This window comes from Cydia pomonella, chromosome 10 (genome assembly GCF_033807575.1).
Source record: "Cydia pomonella isolate Wapato2018A chromosome 10, ilCydPomo1, whole genome shotgun sequence".
Classification (NCBI taxonomy): domain Eukaryota; kingdom Metazoa; phylum Arthropoda; class Insecta; order Lepidoptera; family Tortricidae; genus Cydia; species Cydia pomonella.
The window spans coordinates 18,682,920-18,705,237 of NC_084712.1; the positions used below are offsets into that span (position 1 = coordinate 18,682,920).

At 38.0% G+C, this 22,318-nt stretch overlaps 1 protein-coding gene across 1 annotated transcript; it reads right to left on the minus strand.

Annotated features, from left to right (window-relative positions):
* Positions 1-14,602: 14,602 nt before the first annotated feature.
* LOC133521716 (uncharacterized) lies at positions 14,603-16,400 on the minus strand. The gene is made up of 2 exons (XM_061856779.1): positions 16,036-16,400; positions 14,603-15,853 (listed from the first exon to the last, which is right to left on the minus strand). The coding sequence occupies exons 1-2, from the start codon at positions 16,262-16,264 to the stop codon at positions 14,856-14,858; spliced, it is 1,227 nt and encodes a 408-aa protein (XP_061712763.1). The 5' UTR covers positions 16,265-16,400; the 3' UTR covers positions 14,603-14,855.
* Between the last annotated feature and the right edge of the window lie 5,918 nt (positions 16,401-22,318).

A 22,318-nucleotide genomic window follows, 5' to 3' on the forward strand; every position in this document is an offset into this window, starting at 1 on the left:
GTCATTCCGGCTGGGCATCGTTTTGTAACTCCGAGTTCTGACCCTGAATTTTAAGCATCCTTTTTGCATAAAATTGTATTATAAAAGGGTTGGGAAAGGGTTGTTTGCTGTATTATGAGAATTATGAGTTAAAATAAGTAAGAATATGAAATTGTCGTCAGTCTTAAAACGATTATAAAATTTATAAATAAGTAAGTAAGTAAATATTTTTTATTGCACCAACAGTTATACATTACCTACTTAATTAATAATTTTATTAATCATTTTTCACACAGTAGACATGAAAATCACTTTCTAATGACACGATCGAAAATATAATAGATAAACTCGTCCATCTATTGGTTACTTTCTAGCTTCTTCAATAATGTATTATACTTTAGGGCATTTTTTTTTCTTTAAGATGTGCTCGCACCGCACACATTTTATAAATGTATGGAATATGTGTTTTATCAGGTTCTGACTCGATCTTTTTTTACATTTATGTACTTATTTTACATAACTGTTTTTTAAGTGATGAAAAAATCTTTCGTCTCAGGTTACAATCATTAAATATAAAATGAGGAATAGAGAAAGATACAAAAATAAAACATAAAGTAATCATGAAATATTCTATCGAGACAAATTACTTAATTGAAATCGTGTATTGTTTCCCATATACAAACTTTAAATAATATATTAACTTTAAATAATATTATCCAAACTCTATATGTATTTCCTAGTTTTCTTCCATTAATTTCAGTTGCCGAATTACCCGCTAGATGTCGCTGTACTGTGCGTGAAAAACCTAGTTCCCGGTGTTAAGATTTTTCCGGCAAACATGACCTATGTATTTGTCCGGTATTTAGTACCTACTGTCAAGCGTTGATAACTGTTGTACCATTAAAATATGATTGAGATTGTTTTTAAAATACGTGAGTTAAACTAGCTTAATGTTTAAACGATTTATTACTTTATTGTATGGTCAATAAGAATGATTTTATTTTTGAGCAATCTCATTTTTGTAAATGAAGTTTTAATTTACTTTCCTTTTAATTTAATTGTATTTTCTACTTGTGCCGAGGTGTTAAAATGAAATGTGTGCCAAGGCTTCATTAGACGTAGGTAACTACACGGTCCCTTCGGTAAATGGCCGTATGTAGTGGGCCCAGTATTAGACGCGGCTTGTAAGGGCAAGGGTTTGTACCCAGGCTTTGTGTGCAGGTTTGTTAATAAAATCTTTATGTCTCGTGCCGTACAATATATGCCACGACATTTCATCCTTACGAACTTCCATTTAAGGCTACGCTGCGTTTCCATCAGATATGTGCAAAGATGCGTAGCGAGGGATGCGTTTGTTATGAACTAAGGGTCTCCCCAAACTAGTCGACGCCGTTTCGGCAAATCGCGTACGGAAAAAGCTTTATGTCAACGCAATAAGAGCGAATAAGTCGTAAATCGGCTCGGCCCACGCGAAACGACGTCTTTCGACGGGAAAACGGCGTTTTGCCGTAAAGCTGTTCGCATTCGTACGACGCTGTTTGCAGCCTACCGCACACGTTCGCATTCATAAATCTCCTTATACCGCCGTACGGTGCCGGAAAGAGTTGAACGGCTCCGATCACGGCCGAGTACCTACGATAAGGACCGGTCAGAGCTGGCGGAAGCCGTTCAGCGTCTTCGACGGCCGAACATAGCTGACGACGGCCGAACAGAGCCGATGACGGCCGAAGTAGCTACTGATGCGTTTGTATTTGTTCATTTGAATTATTACCCACATTAAAATCTGCAATAGATCTGACAACACGGAAGTAATAATGACGGAGGAACATTTAATAATATTAGTCGGTAAATATAAGTGTTTATATGCCGTGTCTGACTCTAAGTATAGTGATCTATATTGCCACAAAGAATCAACCCACGGTCGCCTCCGCTTTTGCTGCTGTTCTAGCTCTTCCAACAAGTATGCTACGATAAAAATGCTGGTAAGCCTTTTTTTCCATGCCCGTCTACGTAAAATATCCATCATCACAGGTTATTATATAATATGTAACAATTACCAAGGAAAATAATCTTACAGGTCTGTTCAATTTCAAACTCAGGTTGTTACTAACAACCAGTCTCCAAAAATGAGATTTACGATTGCCGATCACACGCTGTCCTACATCTGTTCGTCGGACTCAACGGCTGTTCGTGTGCTGTCTGACGTCTCGACGGCAGGACGGAGCACGGGAGAGCCGACCGTCGCTTTACAACTGTTGCGATAGCAAGTCGCAGGCGATCGGGCGTCTCTACGGCCGCAAGGAGGATGAGACTGCTAAACGCAGGTGTCCAACCGCGGAGACGGTCGATCGGCTAAATGCGAATAGTGTGGTGTAAAACACTCGGCGAAAGCCGACTCCGCGTCGACTGGTTTGGGGAGACCCTAATACTACCAATAGAATATTATCCACTAGAGATGCGCTGAGCGAGGATGGGTAAATTGTCTAACCTAATCCTATCCCGCATTACTGCAGCTGTATTGCTAGTGTATGTAGTTTGAGACCGAACGGTACCTCGCGGCTATAGTTGCAATCCGAATGAAATCTTCAGACTTATCGGTGGCAGCGTTCAAGTTAACGTATTCGTTAGGTAAAAAATTTCGTGTGTTTGACGAGCGTACGTTGTCCTATTCAGTAGAAGTCTCGCGACGAAGATGGCATTACTTATCGGAGTCGACTTGATCTATGATTCGACTAAACTTCTTGTACGTACATGCGTAGTGATGTGGCGTGCTGCGAAACATATTGAGACAAAAACCTGTCATATCTTATAATAAAATTTTAACCTCCTGAAACTGAATACCGAATACAAATATTTGCAGTCCGCCCGGCTCGACCAAATATATAAACAGGCAATTAAAAATGTAGGCACAACACATAATTAAATTTTCTAGTAGATCATTCGTAACCATGGATACGGTAACCTAGGTCATTCTTAAAACCTTGGTTTTTCCATAATGGTTAATGTTGATTTTTACTAATATATAAAAGATACGAAGTGAAATACAAATCACCTTGACCTACCTACCTACTTAATGTCTCTAAAAGGCAAGCCGCAGTAAATATAAACGTCCACACTGGAATTCTAAAAATGATAGAGGCAGTTATTCAACATATTTACTTAATTCAACCAGTACCCATTAAATTTAATCAACAAAATGTGTTGTTGTTTTTTTTTTTAATGATAGGTAACTCCATAAATACAGTATGTTGACGAATACACCTATCTGAGTCAGATAGCATCCTTCGATAACAGGCAGTTCAAGGAAATCGATCGACGCAACGAAAACGCCTGGATGAGTTTCTGGTCCATGAAGACCTTAATGGAGGGCAACCTTCCACTAGCAATAAAACGCAAACATTTCGACATGTGTTTCCTGCCTATCTTAACCTACGGCGCCCAACCTTGGTCATTAACAGAAGCTCAAAAGTCCCGAATCAAGATTTGCCAGTGAGAAATGGAGCGCAGCATACTCGGAGTCCGTAGAATCGATCGGACGGAACACAGAGCTGCGCTCCAAAACTGGTATCGCAGATGTGGGTGTGAAGGCCGCCAAACTCAAATGCTATTGGGCGGGAAACATCTGTAGGACGCACCAGGACAGGCCAAAATAGCAACCAAATGGGCACCACAGATCACCCGAGGCAGAGGCAGGAAAGAGATGACGAGACGACCTGGACTCATTTTGTGGCGACCGGCGGGAGCATGCACAAAGCCGTGACGAGTGGCGGAAGACAGGGGAGGCCTTTGCTCAGCAGTGGGACACAATGTGGGCTATTTAAAAAAAAACTCCTTATAGAATAACCATAGGAGTAAATCGGTTCGTTAGGGAAACACTAATGTAACATTAGGATATGAAAAAATCAAAATCTCCGATCAGGAATATTCCCCGGCACTACCCGTCCCGTGCCGTGAGCAGGCAGGTAACGAGCGCAGGCGCCGGTTTTGATCTCGCCGCCTTCTTTGAAACCTGATTGACTATTGAGCGCAACACTCTGTGTGCATACGGAAAATGCTTGAGATTTACTACGTTTTTCCCTGAGTTATATTTTTCTTCTAGTTGTAGCTCAACTCAATGATTAGGCCTTGTTTAGTTTAATCAGTCCGACATTTAAAAAATGTGAACAAAGAGTGGGAAATGCCCACTTCTGTTTTTTCTTGCCTGAAGCTACATGCAAGCCAGGTTTCGTTCTCCCTTTTGAAAGTTCGGGAAAAGAAACCCTAAAATTAAAGTATCTTATTGCTAGCACCTAAAAAGGTACCGTTCTTTTTCAAAACAGGTACCTATTAGGTACAGTCAGCGTCAAATACTTTGTAGCAGTCAAAGTGGCCAAATAGTTCGGTACACCATACTAAATATATGGTGTACCGAACTATTTGGCTACTTTGGTTGCTACAAAGTATTTGACGCTGACTGTACCTAAAAAGGTAAAAAACCTGTAGGTACTAGATATACCGACTTAATAGTAAGTTTAAAACAAATGAAACCTGGAAAATTCACAAGTAAAGTAGCTTACCTACTTACTAGGAGCTTTACCTAAGGAGATTGATTTCGGAAATACCAACGAGCAAATCCATAGTATTCTGCAATGGAAAAAGGTTTAAATAACTTTGTGCTTTGTTTGGTATGTTAACAACGTAAAGATACTTCGCTCCTCGTGCCTGGACGTTCGATGATGGAACGGGGAGGTGAAATTAAGTCATGCGATTCCTGTGCACATTTTCCAAAAAATACATCACGTGAAAACGCAGTGTCGGAAGCTTCGTCCCGGACCCCGACCGTTCTAAAGTAAGTCATCCTTTATACTGGTTTGCCTGAGTCTGATCGTTTCCCTCAGCTCGGTAACCGGTAGAAATGGTTCTGCCGCTCTAACATACTCCTCTAATTAGATCCACCTGCCTGCGCTCGCAAATATTACGCTCTGACTACCGAGCAAGGCAATTGCTCGCTTAGGTCAATCAGCTCAAACACAGAGTACTGATGTATCGTACCTACCTTTGTGGAAACACTAAATTACTCGACGTAATTATGTGCCTTAAGAGGAAAATGGAATGCCGCTTCTCCATATTAATGTAGTAGACATTTTCCTTTCTGGATATTAACATTATGGAAAATAATTCCAAGGCTCAGCCTGGAGCCAACCAGGCAGAGCTCAACGAGGGTGCTGAGTGTTAGGGTCGGCAACGCGCATATAACTCCTCTGGAGTTGCAGGCGTATATAGGCTACGGAGACTAATTACCATCAGGCGGGCCCTATGCTTGTTTGCCACCGACGTAGAATTAAAAAAAAGTGAAAATTGTAAAGAATCTTTTCTTTTGTCAACAAATCATTTTATATTACAGTATATTTTGTGTTTCAACCGGGTATATACTCGTAACTTTACGTGTAACGTTGTAGGTAGTTGGTATTCTATATATCGATTGATACTACGATATTCCATTATTAGTTCTTTGTTCTCCGCTGAGCTACGATTGAGCATTTTTCCCTGTCACTTAGAATAGAACAAATTATTTTCCTTTATTCGAGAAATACAGAACACATTTGCGCTATTCCCTGTTTGATTAGTAAAGTCCTTGACGCTTAATATGAGTGGAGCGGTGAGAAAACGAATGTCAAAATTAAGCTAGCTATATGTATTATATGAGGAATAGTTTGAGAGTACGGCCGGGGACAAATACGCGAAAAGGGTATAAAGTTCTGAAGAGTAACGATGTGCGGATATGACATGGCTTAATTTTTTATACCTACATGTATGGAATGTTATAATTTAAAATTTTTAGGGTTCCGTACCTCAAAATGAAAATTCGGAACTCTTAGGATCACTTGTGTGTCTGTCTGTCCGTCTATCACAGTCAATTTTCTTCGACCTACTGGATGATTAGATTAGGTTGAATTTTGGAATAGTTCTTTACCTACTGTGAAACCTAGAAGAAGTCTATGGCTGAGCGTGAGTCGGACTTAAGAAAAAAAATGTACGAAGTACATTTTAGCGTCACAACTACAAAACTAAACATAAGTATCGCCTACTGTTCCTAATTTGTATTTCTTCTGTCAACTGTCTTTTTGGGGTCAAATATTGCAGACACTTTAATAATAGACTCGAATAAACGAATTTCAACGGCATTTTAGATTTTACATGGAATGTGTTTATGAATAGGTAACGCCAGTAGAATAAAACTACGGTAACAGTCAAAAATGGAAATTTAATTAGACCCCATTTCAGTAAATTAGTATACCGTGGTTAGTTTAGAACTCATTTCATAATTTGCAAGTTTTGACCTTTTATGATCCATCCCTTCTACACCTTTGTTCTTTAACAGTACATTTGCAGCCACGCTCGTCGCTCACTGTCGCCCTAATTACCTTATTTACCTCAACTTTCCTCCAAGGCCCTTTTCTGTCGCGTTGTTTTGCTTCATAAGTGTCATTATCACGGTATTACTGCGTTAGTCTGTGTGTGTGCTCCACAGATCTACTTTGCACAAGATTGGCTGTCAAATATGAAAAGTATGACCAAAATTGGAATTATCTGTAGTGTCATTTGAAGTATTGAATTCAGAAATATTTAATGTGTAATTGCGTAAATTATTTGCTTTTGTAACAGTGTATTATAAAAGATATAGTCACACACCATATATATTCTCCTAATTACAGCCTTACGTATTTTCCAGCCCGCTATCCTTATGTTTTGGTTCATTCAAGCGGCCAATATGAATGATAGGCCGAGTCTTTCGCACTTATGAAAATAAGTATTTTTATATATGCGATGGCTTCCCTTTTGCACACTCTAATTACCTTTAAGCGTCATTCTACATCTGTGGTGTGCTCTGTAGTCGGCGTTGTCCGTAAATTGTAATGGCTGGATTGTGACCTGTTTTACGTAAAGTTGTGTTTGTGTGTGTTGTTTTATTCTACGAGAGAAAAACTTTAAAGAATTTGAGAGCAAACGTTATAACATTTGCTTCAGTTAAGATTAATTAAAAGCTTTGATGTTACCCTAAGTGGTTTCAAGTTATTTCCTTCTTGTTGAAACACGAACATCCATTTTATTCTATACACATTTCTACCAATATTATGCTTTCTGAATATCACGCGCTATAACGCAATAACTACGAACTAGTAAATGAAGTTTGCAGAGCTCTATATATCCATCTACATAAGTTATTTATACTTACTATCTGTATTTAAGTATACAAATCTTTATGTTTATGTTCCAGAAATGCGGAAATAACACAATCGTATTCACATTCATTGCAAACCAATGAAGATTCACAACCCAATTTACGCACAAGCAAATGCGAAAAATATTCCCCATTTGGCACCAAAACTGCTCACATGAAGTAGCAGTGCATTGCGCTGAACATGTTTTTAAAATGAATCCGCAAACTAGGGGATGTTTGATTTTCTGCCAATTTCGGCCCGGGACGGCTGTGGATGGCTGGCGTTGCGTTTGCTCTGACAGATGTTCGCCGCTCAGCTTTATGTTGTTCAAATAGAGACGGAACAGCATTCGTAGCATGGCGTGCTTGTTAAATATACGATATGCCTAGCCCCAGCGTTCCTTATATATCGTAGTTAAACCTTTCTCGTGTCGTGTGTCTTCGCTTGATATTCAGAGAGTTGACCGCAAATAAAAACATATATATAAATAAAAATAAATATTTATTCACTTTTTTCACGTGACATAGTGATAACCAAAATTATAGTTTTTATTGCTAAAACCTACCTACCTACTTAAGACAAAAACTATTTAGACTTCGATTAAAGCAATGATGTAAATTTCATGTAATTTTACAGCTAGTGGTTACTGCATCCAGTTTTCTTAAAAGGTTTTCTTTGTTTTGTAATCCATTTGACAGTCATTATCACAAATTATATACCTATGCTTCAAAAAACATTTATAAAAAAAAAAGTTACATGCAGTAGGCTACATAATCGACAGACACCCTTTTCATACGCTGTACGTACCAAACGTATGTCTCTGATTACCAACTTTATTAATCACTAAACATGTCCGAAGCACATGTTCACCATAATATAATGTATACCGCAACCGCATGCCAAGCGCTCTGCTAACCCATGCAAAATTAGGTAAGGTAGAAGTACTAGTGCTCGACGCTGCACTAGTCATCGACATGGGCACTTTATTTCATGGAAATATAGGTTGAATTTGAACAACGAATATTTTTCTGTATTCGAACTTAATCCGTGTCACTTTGACATAAAGTGCTCATGTCGAGTACTAGTGCAGCGTCGAGCGCTAGTACTTCTACCTTACATTTGACATAAAATCGGTTACGTGCGTAGACCAATAATTTATCAAAACCATGTCAACCAGAGTCCCGAAAGGAAAATAAACATTCTGGAAAGAGCATGTAGATACGTAGGTTGTGATTGATGTGCGCTTAGCGCTGTACATACTTGATTGATGGAACGAATTCTCTTACTCGACACTTTGAGGTGACCTCGCTACAGTATCGATGGAATTAACATAATTTATCTACACACCACCCCTCTATGATGCGTTTGAAATCGCAAATAACGGTAAGCATTTCCTTAAAACACTTTATTATATGTGAAAATGTTACATGTTTAGTGCGTAGTAATAAAGTCGATGTCGATTTCGAACATTATTTTCGAACTCTGAAAAACAAAGGATGATATGACCTCACTTTTAGTACGAACAGGACCCTTTACTAAAGTTATGTGTAGTATATTATTTCTGTAATAGCAATTTAAGGATGACTCACTCTAGAAAGCACCGCACTTCGAGGCTTCCCATGGGTACTTCGGTTTCTTTGACGGGTGATCGGTGATCACGTATGCTGCTTGCAGAAAACTGAAGTGTTAGACGCCTGGGACCAGATCCGGGCCATTCTAGCTTGATTCATTTTACGGCTCATCATCATCACATGAGTAATTTTATTATTAATTAGGTATAATTTTATTACGCGGGTTCGTGCCGCCGGCCCACCCTTTTCCTAAGAACGGTAAAGTCAGCAGCTACTTCTGCTTCAAGGTAATAGTGAAAAAAATATCTGTACATAAACTTATTCCCTTAAAAAATGAAGTATAACGTAGTTTTCAAATACTTTTTTAGGGTTCCGTACCTAAAGGGTAAAAACGGGATCCTATTACTAAGACTCCACTGTCCGTCTGTCTGTCAGTCTGTCTGTCTGTTTGTCACCAGACTGTATCTCATGAACCGTGATAGCTAGACAGTTGAAATTTTCACAGATAATGTATTTCTGTAATAACCAATAATAAAAACAGAATAAAATAAATATGTATGTGTTGAAGTCACTTGGCTGATTTTTAGGGTTCCATACCTCGAAAGGAAAAAACGGAACCCTTATAGAATCACTTTGTTGTCCGTTCGTCCGTTTGTCTGTCTGCCAAGACCCTTTTTCTCAGGAACACGTGGAGGTATAATGCTGGAATTCATATCAGATACTCAGGTCTACTGCCCTTGGAGCTGTGAAAAAATCAAACTTTTAATCTAACGCAATCAAAAGATACAGCCGATTATGCCGAAAATTCCAGAAATTTTCGACACTCGCAAGGGAATCAAAACCTACAAGGTACTTCCCGTGAACTCAGAATCTTAAAATTTGGTACGAAGAAACGTATTGTAGCACAGATAATGGAAAAATTGCGAAAACCGTAAATTTTTAGTTACGTCATATAATAAATATACCTACTGATTTGTACGGAACCCTCGGTGCGCGAGTCCGATTCGCACTTGGCCGGTTTTTTAATATCTCGCCCGCTTAGCAGCTCTGCTCTCACTGTGGACTATATATTTATACAACTCTCGCGTCGAAAAACTGTGTTAGCCTGCCTAAATGTAAACAAATTAGTTTTACCAAGAACCTTTCCCACTTCCTACACCCTTAGCGGATCGACTCTCGAAAAAGTAAAGCGTATAAAATGTACGGTTTTATTATTCGGTACGGATTTTAAACAACCCTCAACTTACTTCTATTTATATAAGTCGCTGGTTAGGTCACAAATAGAATATGCCGTGTCGATATGGAATCCTTTCTACGATAAGTACAATTTTTTTTTAACAGTCTTTATATGTAAAAAAAAAAAATTGCGTGCCATGCATTTCAGATGTTGCCGACGTTGCCGTTTGCGTTTAAGTTACCACCAGCTTCTCGATAAGTACAAATTACTCAACTTACTAAACCGACGCCTCCTTCTGGACGCGATGGTACTATATAACCTCTGCCATAACAAATTCGACTGTCCCAGCCTGACCCGGGCTATTTGCTACCGTGTACCGACGCGGGCTCGGTAGCGCGCTGCTCGCAAGCACCAGTTATTTGCGGACTCGCGTTGCTGCACCCATGCTGGAGAACGTGATCCCCTATACATGCTGGTTAAATGTTACAATTTGTATTTTAGTGAAAAATTGACATTTTCAAGATGTCTGAAAATGTGTATAAAAAGAATGTGATTGCATGCTTGTGTTGCATTGTGGTGCATGCTCTACGCTACGCAGCGAAATAGTCATGCTTAGTTTTTACAGCTCGTTTAAATAATTAAGCCAAGTCAATCGTATAGGTTCACCCTAATTACGGATCCTCGGAGCAACTTGTTTGTGATCTAATACAACCTGTCACCGCCACACGCAAGGCAAAGACTTGAACTTCGCCGCTGGCGTGAATTAAATTAGGGACCAATCCTACACGTACGGTTATTATTGAACCAATGAATGAAAGTTGTTTATTCACCAGAAACATACATATGGTACCGTAAATTTGGGAACTTAATAACAGTTCACACCAAATACGGTACAAATTCAATGTCGAATAAAATATTTAAAAGTACATATTGTTGAAATTATGTTGAGTATCACTTTAAAGAAAAAGCATTTAATACTCGTATATGTACCTAAGCTCGAAAATATATGTATAAGGCGCTAAAAAATTCGTTACCGATATATTAAGAGATGGTACTTTACATTAAAACAATTAACTTTAAATACATATTAGGAAACTTTTCATATGTTTGTTTGGTTTTCATTTACCAAACAAATTAATAAATTATTAATCTATCTAAAATTAATCGCATGTGCATATTACTGACAAGAAGTTTCCAATTGTTTGTCTTAAATGCCATAGTCAACGTGTCATTTGATTTATCAACGTGAAGTAGCCAGTTAAGAGTTAGGTAAAAGAGGTTCTAGAATCTCTTCAACGAGGTCTCATTTAAATATCTCATTAGCAGATTTGTTTTCCAATTTTCTCCAAAAAATATTTGTTTATTTATTTATAATATTTTTTACTTAAATATGCCCCAGGAGAGTAGAATAAGCTGTTAAAATGTTGTTATCTAATTTGTTAGCACTTTATATGCAACTAGTAAGTATTAATATTCAAATATGCTCGTCAATAATCAACGTTAAATATTGGACTGTACTACACTTAAAAATCAAACGAACTTGCCAAGTGAAGTTCGATGATAATTATGTGAGCAGCTTCATTCGACGCGATTTATTAGTGTTTACATATTGTAGTAGCATTACCAAGCACTAACCTTGCACGGTTTGTTTAAAGATTTTTTTTTTTAACTGGCAACAGTCGTTGTCCCCACCACCAACCCAACATGGCACTGGTGCAGTCCGCCATTCTTCATTTTGTTTATAGCAATTTGTTTCATATTTATAGGGTAGGGTTTTTTTTTTTATATATATTTGGGAGGGTATGCATAAATCGCGTCGAATGAAGCTGCTCACATAATTATCATCGAACTTCACTTGGCAAGTTCGTTTGATTTTTAATTATGTTTCACAGCTTCATTCTTTGCGATTTATTAGTGTTTACATATTGTAGGATGTTCAGAGACAAATTAATAAATATGAAACAAAAGGGTTAAAAAATAATAATCAGTAAGGTATGTATTTATTATTCAATTTATTGAAACCATTAACATCGTAACAAGTACTTTATTTATTTATTTATTATAATCAATGACATATTTATTCTTATACTTAATTATTATTACAGGTTATTTGACGACAGAACAGACATCGCAAATTGATTGGGATCAACAATAATCTCTTTGTTGTAATATTTTGCGAATACCGAGGAGGAATCAGTCCAGCCTGCAGTTTTCCTAATTAAATCTAAGGAGACTCCAAGTCTATTAGCCGAAGTAGTAGCAGCGTGCCTTGTGCTATGGGCACTAAATATGGAGGTGTCTATTCCAGAGAAGCTAAGAGTGTTTTTTATCCAGTGACTGAGTGTTTGTGGTGATAACTTATTATGTGGCCGTCTATGACTAATAAATAAATAATCGTGTTCTTTACGAAGTGTTGTTGTTTTAATGATATACGCTTCAAGACACCTTGCTGGACAAATCTCTGGACGTGTGTCAAAATACGGTAAACGTAAAATAGGCTGGTAGGCGTTTGGCTTTGTTGTTTTTATAGAATCCGGGATGTGTATTGTTATATCGACAGGAGCGTTGACCTTGATATTACTTAGTTTTATTAAAGAGAGGGTTTGCACACGATGTGCTGTTACTAAGGCTAATAAAGTTAGAGATTTTTTACCCAGGATTTCTAAACTTAGAGTTTCATTAGGCCATTTGTGTGACAAGTAATTTAAGACAATATTAGGGTCCCATGTTACATTGTATCTGGGTTTTGAAGGTCTAAGCTTAAAAACACCTTTCATAAAACGTTTTATTATTTCATGATTAACAATTTCACCTAATATTAACGACAAAGCAGATTTGTAGCTGTTAATCGTACCATATTGTGCCCCGGCATCAAACACCTCTGTTAAGAAATCAACAATTTGAGGAACAGATGGATTTGTATAATCAACCGTTTTATTATTACAATAGGATATCCACTTTTTAATACATCCGTCATATTGTTTATATGTAGAATCTGATAGGGAGGCTAACATTATATTTATGCATCCAATCGATAGGGACTTTTTCAGTAATGCTTGCCTGAAAGCTTCGCGGCAACCAATTTGAGGGTCTTGTATAGGTTGTGGCTCGTCCTGAAAGGAGATATTAATAATTTAGCATTAGGCTCGAAAGTGATACATTCAGAAACAGTTAGTTTTTTAAATAACGGAAACCATGGTTGCATCGGCCAATACGGTACAACTACTATGCCCTCAGCTTTATCAGTTATTATTTTTTGCATTGTTTTAGCTAGTAACGCGAATGGTGGAAATGCGTAAAAATATTTATTTTTCCAAGAGATCGTAAATGCATCTATAGCCCAGGCATTGGGATCATTTTTCCACGTTACATAAATAGGGCATTTAGCGTTGTGACGACTAGCAAACAAATCAACCTCCGGGTACCCGTAATTTGATGTTATTTCGTTGAATGCATAATCATTCAATTCCCATTCAATATCTTTAAACTTTTTACGTGACAGTGAATCTGCTTCATAATTCTCGTTTGACTTAATGTAAGATGCAAAAATAAATATTTTACGACATTCGCACCATTCCCAAATTTCTCTGGCAATCTTATTTAAATGTCTAAACTGAATGCTGCCCATTCTATTAATGCAGGAAATTGCAGTAACGTTATCAATGCGTAAAAGAATTCTACAGTCATTTAGGTTCTTTGCAAAACTTTTAAGTGCAAAGAAAGCAGCCTTGATTTCTAGCTCATTAATGTGTAAATTTATTTCATCATCTTTCCAATGGCCGTAGGTTTTATTATGATCACAATAGGCACCCCAGCCAGTCTTAGACGCATCTGAAAATATTTCTAATTTATATTCTTCTACGCACAGAGGAGTATAACCCTGGTCTATGTTATTGAGCCACCAAAACATGTCATTTTTTAATGCTGTGGGTATTCGTACACTTTGCTCGTAACTAGGATTATTTAATAAACATGAATACTTGAAATATTCAAATTCCTTGGTGTAAAGCCACGAATATTGAATTGCTGGACATGCCGACACTAAAAGACCTAGAAAACTTGCAAATTCACGTAGTGTACACCTATGGATATTTAACAAAGCCTGTAACTTTTCTTTAATCTTTATTCTTTTAGTGTCAGGAAGTTTCATAATCATGTTTTGGGAGTCAAAGACAAAACCTAGGAATTTGCATTCCATTTTTGGGACCAAACAACTTTTATCGAAGTTTAGTAAGAAACCAAGCCTTTCTAAAGTGTTTTTGGTTATGTTAACATTAGTTTTACATTCAGAGTATGAAGAACCAATTAGAAAAATGTCATCCAAATATATGACTGATAGCAAACCTTGTGATCTTAAATATTCCATTACGGGTTTCATTAATTTAGTAAACACATACGGACTAGAGCTTAAACCGAACGCTAAGGAATTAAATTCATATAAATTATTGTCATACACAAACCGCAAATACTTTCGATGGGATTCATGAACGGGTAGTAAAAAGTATGCATCCTTTAAATCTACACATGCCATGTAACAGTAATTGGTAATGAATTTAGACGCAGTGCGGTAATCCTCCATTTTAAAATGTTTAGTATCTACGAATTTATTTAAACATTTTAAATTTAATATGAAGCGTTTGTCGCCATTCGGTTTAGGTACCAGAAAGACTGTGGATATGAATTCGTCATCAACGTGATCACACTTTGAAATCGCGTTGATCTCTAGTAATGATTTTATTGACTTAAGAAAGTCCTGATGCTCTTGGTCAGTTTTAGGGTAGACACGGGGGGTATCGGGGCGATGAGGCGTGGAAGTAAAGGGTATTAAATAACCTTTGAGCCAAGACAAAATGACTGGATCATCAGTTATTTTAGTCCATTCATTATAATAATACCGAAGTCTACCAGCGTACCGTACCTCGTAGTCTATCTCCGATAGTGGGTGGTGCGTCGCGGCGGCGGCGAGCGGGCTCGACTCGGCGCCGGCGCCCGGCGATTGTACGAGTAGCTGCTCGCGCTGGGCTGGTAGCGCTGAGGTGCGCGAGGTGCGCGAGCTGTGCGCGCCGTGCTGGCGCCTGGCTTGTGGTCCGTCCTGCGATACGGCTTGAAGTTTAAATGACTTTTGTTTGCAATAAAATTATTTTTGTTAAAAACTGACTTTTGTTGTTGTTTTAATGACTCCCCGGTTTTTTGGATGCTTTTGGCTACTTTTAATTTCTCGCTCACGTTTTCGCCAAACAAAAATTGATCTCTCTCTGCTTCAACCAACGTTTCTTTGAGAGCGGCATCTGTTGCGGTTAAGACAAAGTGACGTCTCGTCGCTGTTTCGCTGTGATGACTATCGCACAAAATTCGACATGCGTCACTCAGGGGCTTAAGAAGTTTTTGCTTATTATTCTCTCCTGAAATTATTAATTCTGTAAGAGAGGCCAGGGCAGCAAGGGCCACGCCCACTTGATTTTGCTTTTGCATAATACAGAAGTCACGTTTTACCGAGCCGTCTGACAAAGCAGCCTTTGCTTCGGGGTTTAGTTTGGGGGCTAAAAGCATGTCACAGTTTTTAGGGATCACATACTGTTTTAACAGTTTTTCTTTCGTCTCTTTGTCTAAACCCTTCAAAAGTATCTCTTGCCATCGGTTGGCAATGTCTTTGTGCATAGGTGGCCCAAATGGATGGTCACTTTTTGGGGCGTCACCCAGTAGTGACAAAATCTCGTCGTCGAGTTGTTGTTCTTCTGGATTAGGTACTTCGGTCTCGGTGTCAGTTTGAGCTGGCGTCGACTGCTCCGGGGGTGACGGCATATCCTGCGGCGAGCGCGGCGACGGCGGTGAGACGGCACGTGGCGGCGTGACACGAAGCGAGTTTGGCGAGTGGACCATGGCCACTGCAGTTACTTTGCGTGCCGCAACTTGATTTGCGTCGTCTGCAATAATGAAAAGGTTTTAATATTTTTAGTGACAGTACCTGCCCTGCTAGCAGTGACGTATCACATAAATGTGACGAAGACAACCCGGTTTGGTTGCTCGCATCACTAATCCATTTTAATTATGTAGCATGATGATAGTTGTTTTTTAGCAATACGCATCCGCAGAAGTCATAGCTTACCGTCTGATTCTGCAGAAGAATCTGATGATGAGTATATAATTCGACGCCTAGCGGGTTTTCTCGCCAATTTATTTTCCAATTTTTGTATTTTTCTTCGTATCTCGTCGTCTCGGAGCTCTTCTTTCCTCTTGCCCATGTTGAAAGATTTCGTTGCGGCGGACTTGGGACGCGTGCGAAGGCTTGAGCACGGAAATACAGAATGAAGAATGGCGGACTGCACCAGTGCCATGTTGGGTTGGTGGTGGGGACAACGACTGTTGCCAGTTAAAAAAAAAAAATCTTTAAACAAACCGTGCAAGGTTAGTGCTTGGTAATGCTACTACAATATGTAAACACTAATAAATCGCAAAGAATGAAGCTGTGAAACATAATACTACTACTACTACTGCTACTAGGTATCGCTGGAGCGACATGGTGGAGGCGGATCTGCGCGAGCTTCGAGTCGACAATTGGCGAGAGGTCGCACAGGACCGAGAAAAGTGGCGCTGTCTTGCGTCGGAGGCCAAGTCTCATTTTGGGTCGCTGAGCCAACGGAGTAAGTAAATAAGTAAGTAAGTATACTACACTACTGTTGAATATATGTAGTTTATTGTTTTTTAATGTCAATTTTAATTTATTATAATTGTAATTCAAATTTTATATAATACGTCAATGTTAAGAGGAAATATAAAAAGACATTCTGATAAAAAATTAAAACTAGAAATAAACCTAAAAATTAAATTAATTATAACAAACTAACTGTCTATCAAAAGCCCTATGTCCCGTTCCGACTCTCACTTGATCCAAACGTGCCAAAAATGCTAGCGGCAATGCCGCGTTGCACAGCTAGCGATATTTGCTGAACCAGGAAAGCGCCGGCACGGGGGTCGCTGCCCCTATCTCTCAAACGCCGTCCCAAAGAAACTACAGATTTTAGATATATAAATGAAAGTTGCAGTTGCATCCCTAACATATTTAGTTTGAAAAGACAATTTTATTATAGACATCATGTGAAAATTACCATTACAATGAGTGCGTCAAATACAAAAAAGAAGTCTAATAAAAATCTTAAAATGTCAATTGTCCGTCAATGTTTTTTCGTATATCTAAAAGTCTTGGTAAACGGAGATTAGGAGATATGAGTTTGCTATCTGTTCCAACGTTCGTTAAAACAAGTATGGTAATATCAGATCTGACGTAGCTTCAAATAATTTTCCGTAAAATTTGGATTCGGATTAAGAATGCTGGTGGAGGAACGAGCACTTCAGACAAAGAGTTGGTTGGTTTCAATATTTTTAAATACCTACTTTTACGATTGCTCCAAACCAACTTATTCTATTTGTATATTTGCAAATTTAATGAAAATGATATTACTTCAAATGAATTAAATACCACACCCAGACGAATAATTTACATTTGAGCGGCATGGCGCGACGAAGCTGCAAAAATTGTCGCATTTCATACGTAATATTTAAAACATTTAACTACAAAATCTGATTGATTAATTTTCTAATGCTAATGACGTTTCCATCTGTATTTATTTATCTGACTATTAGTAGATACCAATATTATTTTAATATTTAATAAAATTGAATAACGTTTTATTAGGCAGGCGTCCGGTTTTTTATCCCATAGCCCAGTATTTAGTCCATCGCTTTCACCCAATAGCCCAGTTCATTTTAGATTCCATCAAGCCTCAAATAGTTCTTACACCCTGGCGGGTGCTGCCTCTGCGTGCGTCCCATGACACGGGCAAGGGCAACATCCGCTAGGTGTACCCCTTACATTTCATTTAAGTGTCTACGTGTTGGCTTCGGCTCCGCGCACGCCTCCCAAAGGTCCGGAACACCATTGTTCCGTGATGGGAAAGACATATTTCATCAATAAATTGATGATGTGAAATAAAATAATTGTATATACAAGTTGTCAATCGCCTAAAACGTATACTTAGTGATATCTTTAACATCGTTTTTAAGACATTTGATGTCCTGATTCAATATTACATTGTCATTGTTTTCATACAAGTTTCGGATCAAGCGGCATCTATGTACAAGATTGTCATAGGGTGTGACTTATCCCGTATACTCACAAGACTAGAACCGGGGTGTGAATTAATTCGGAAATGACGTTTCCTGCTTTATGAGATGAACATAACATTTGCCCTCAGGCTGTCGGTTAATTAACTTGGAATTCAGCCCGTGAACTGAGTGACACACAAGTTTTGGGTTACGAGGAGGCACAACTTTGAAGCCTTTTCAAAGGATTTGTGCGGCAACTTCATCTTGGGAGACGTCTCCTTTGGATAACTTATTAAAAAAAATTTCGGAAACCCTTGCAGCGCCGTGTGGGCCAACTTTGTTATTACAGTGTTTTAAAAAAGAGATGAAAAGTATTATTTCGCAATAAGGCAATGAAAACATGACCCACTCAAGGTATTTTTAAGACGATTTTGTTTGTACTTATTACATACATACGTTATTTTTTATATGAGGACAGAGATAAGTGGCGCAAACTGGTGTTCGACGGACGTAAAATCCATGATGAGGCTTGGTTTAAGACACTTGCTAGTAAGCGAGCCAAGCGTCATCAGCCCGACACCTGTTCGCCACGGACACACTACACCTGCCTGGCTTGTGCTCGTGTTTGCCGCTCCCGTATTGGCCTACACAGCCATGAAAAGCGCTGCCGCCCTGACACTGTTTGAATAGTCTGTAATAGACTCAAAGGCCAATGTACTATAAACCAGCCGACCCTTATTTGATGCCAGGCCCCAACCAGCAGGCAGGCAGGTTACAATGCAACGCTTTAAATTGATAAGCAAGTCACTCTATTTTATTAAACCAAACAAATACATCAGCAACTTCGTTTGGTTCACTTCATTTCTCAAACGAGAAGTAAACTGCATCAAATTTGAAATCTCTTCATAACCAACCGCTTGACTCGCAACTGAGTCCTCACTCTTATTACTGGAGGAGCCGTACGGCAACCATTAAGGAACGCTAAATTAAGTGCCGCGTGAAGCTCCAGTAAAGAACCTCGCGTTTCTTTTTTTTACAATTTATTTCCTTTGAAAGCTTTTAGAGGGAAACTACTTACACCTTCAATTAAAACTTCCCTTTTGGATAGTCTATTTAATAAATTGTATTGTTGGAACGTATTTTGACTAAACAGCTATAGTATGCACCACGAGTATGATGAATTGTATTTAACACAGACGATTAATCATACAATTGTCTCGTTGTAAGGGAAACATGTTTCCTGTGTAAAGTGGGTGTTTAATCATTTCGGCGTTCTTGTTAAATTGGTATATCAAACCATTGTATGCGATTTAAAATACAACTACTTCTACTACCTTCGTTTATAGCCTTATGAGCCCGTTCCCACTTGTCGGATGTCGGATCCGGATTTTTTTAACCGGATGGATGCACACAATAATACACTTATTTAGATACGCGCGTTAGCATTTAAAGGATACCTTACTTCAGTGCTAGATTTCTTTAACATATAGGTACGTAGATTTACTATTTCACTTGAGTACCTGCTACTTTAAGCTGTAGGTACTAGGTACCAACATAACTTGACAACATCCTCGCAGCAATGTCTCTTTACATAAATCTCCTTTTTAAACTGTGGTGTTACATAACAAATCTAAATAACTTAACTGTGTCACGTATTTTCAACAAACGTTGGCGTGTGGACTATTCGTTCACTCTGAAGGTTTCATTTAAGTATTATTTTAAATAAGGGTTCTCGTCTTAAAACTTAACTTAAAGAAAAAATTTGAACAGTCTCGTGTTCTTCTTATTTACTTTTATAAATGCGTTTTACATGTCCTATTTTTATGATGCTTTGTAAGCGTAAAGGAATTTGCATCAGCTTTATTGAACTTATTTTTTTACCTACCGTTGAACTTTTTACGCTAAGAACTACTGCCGACAGCCGGTGTTAGAATTAGCTAAAACGGTGTACTTATAAAATAAACAGATAATATGTACTGAAAAAACAAGGCAAATTAATAACATCACAAATTGAATTATTGAGAGCCATATCGAGCGAGTAACTTATACCACCAGGTGTCAAAAATAGGAATCGCGCCTGCCGATAATTTTTACATTTCACATGCATAGAAAATGGAAACTACATACCATCCAATGTTAAAATTGGAAAGGGCATCCATTTATATTTTTGTTATGTTCTCAATTTAACGATCCGAATTTTTAACTGCTGTGCTGTGACGTTGGTATCGAGGTATTTCCGTACCTAAGGCACGGAATGTTATACAAATAAATATGAACTTTACTTTTACAGACAGAAGGTTGGTAGGTATTTTAAAACTTTTATCAAGGGAACCAAGAGATTCAGGAAGTCTGGTGCAGATTCTACGCCGAAGGCGGACTTTGGTAAACGAAACAACGTAAAAAACGATTTTTATTTTTATCCGTTGGCGGTTTTTACAAGCCGTGGTGGATTTAAAGAGTACAACCTGGTAAATGGAACAGGGAATACTCGTCGTCAGCTGCAGTATGCGGGCTATTCACGGCGCGGTAGGCTGCAATACAGTTTAACGAGATGGAAAGCTGTGAACAAAAATTTGAACGTTAAAACGGCTGGTTTCTTTAAAATGTACTTAGGCTTCGCTAGTCAGATGCAACACTGCAGAAGGGTCTAGTCCAAACACAGCTTAAACGGCTCCTTTGTGGATTTGGTCAGATGGTAATACTTGGTTTCAGTAAGCCGTCATAAGAAAATGACCAGCAAATTGATAATACAAAGAAGAAGCTACTCTATTTTGTGTTCTGTCGCTACTCGTTTTTAAGAGACTAAGTACATAGAAAAGTTGAAGGATACTTATATTATAAAAGGTCGATTCACTTCGTAAGTTCGTTCAATACGAGTAGCTGCAACTTATTCAGAAAGAAATCTCAAGGAGCATTGTTGCTAGTTCTCTCCAATAGTTAAATGGCGAACTGTTTTAAAACGAAGCTAATTTCCAAAGTTTTCTGAATTTTATTGAAGGCAACGAGTCGCTTTCCACAAAGTTAGCGTTTCGGAATCGAGTTAAGATCCATTAACTGTTCGCGGTTTAATTTTCCCGAGAGATGAGGTTTTAATTACACTCCTATTTATAAAGTTACTTTTATACAACTGTACGTGCTTATTGAAGATTAGACGTGCTTGGTTTAAATCGAAAACAATATTAACGTTTCAGATCATACCTATAATTATAATTCTTAGTTACGCTTGTACCTACCTATATAAAACAAGACATAATCATGAATTATGTAATCACTAATATAATTATTACAAACGGTAAAGCCGGCCTGGATAGTAGGAGAGAAAGAAAATCGATATACTTGTATATATAAATTTTATGTTAAATAGCTTAATATACAAAAGCACAACCGGCAGAATTTCACATTTAAGCATCTACTAAGCCAAAACAACGTGACTAATCCCAGGAAACAGCTCACCAATTATCAAATCCTCGTAAAATACGGGTCAAAATTGGATTTGAATGTCAGCGAATGACGCCGCAGCATTGACAAGGTGTCAAGCCGCTGAAAGGCGCAGCGAGTGGCTCATGTGAACGGCACAATTTGCTGGCTGCGCTGGCGGCCTGCCAGACACATTCTTTGAGCTTTACACCAGTATTCCATTATCTTAATAGGTGTTAGTGTGGAACAGATCTGTGACTGGGTTAATGGTTGCGTATTTTGTATCTTTCTTGATCTTGCCAATTTTGTAATATAATACCTTCCTCTTGGTATAGTGTGGAAATTCGACCTAAGGCTCAATTCGCTATAAAAATGTACGGTTTATATTTTATATCGCAACTTCAAAAATTTAATTTGTGAATTGGATCGTTTTAATTTCATAGGTTTCATAGAGTAATTTACGCGTAAATTTGTGAATAATCAAAAAAGTAAGTACTACTGCTACTAGCCAAAATACTTTTTGTAGTACTAAGCTTAAGACGGTTTCCTTAAAACTGACAAATTAGTATTAAAGAAACCAAAAAAGCGTCACTTAGCAAAATCGATAAGCCCGAGGATATTGTAGGATAACTAGAATATCTAACCGAATATCTAACTGTCTTACAGTTTGGCAGAAGAAAATAAAATTGTAAAATCAGGGTTTTTTTTACCAGAATAAATGATTTATTTATTATTATTATTATTATTATTTTTTTAATATAGTTAAAAAGTTAGCTAAAGGATTTACAGGATTCTTTTGGAGAATATAAGGCCTCTGAGCTTCTCTGTTTAAGGTTTCGAGTTACAAAAGTTATTGTTCTTTAACTGAA

What these genes read in the sequence shown, in the direction of transcription:
- LOC133521716 (XM_061856779.1), bottom strand. Translation starts at nt 16,264, where the DNA reads ATGGCACTGGTGCAGTCCGCCATTCTTCATTCTGTATTTCCGTGCTCA. An exon ending in TTCTTCTGCAGAATCAGACG is followed by an intron (nt 15,854 to 16,035) that starts GTAAGCTATGAC and finishes TCATTATTGCAG; the next exon opens with ACGACGCAAATCAAGTTGCG.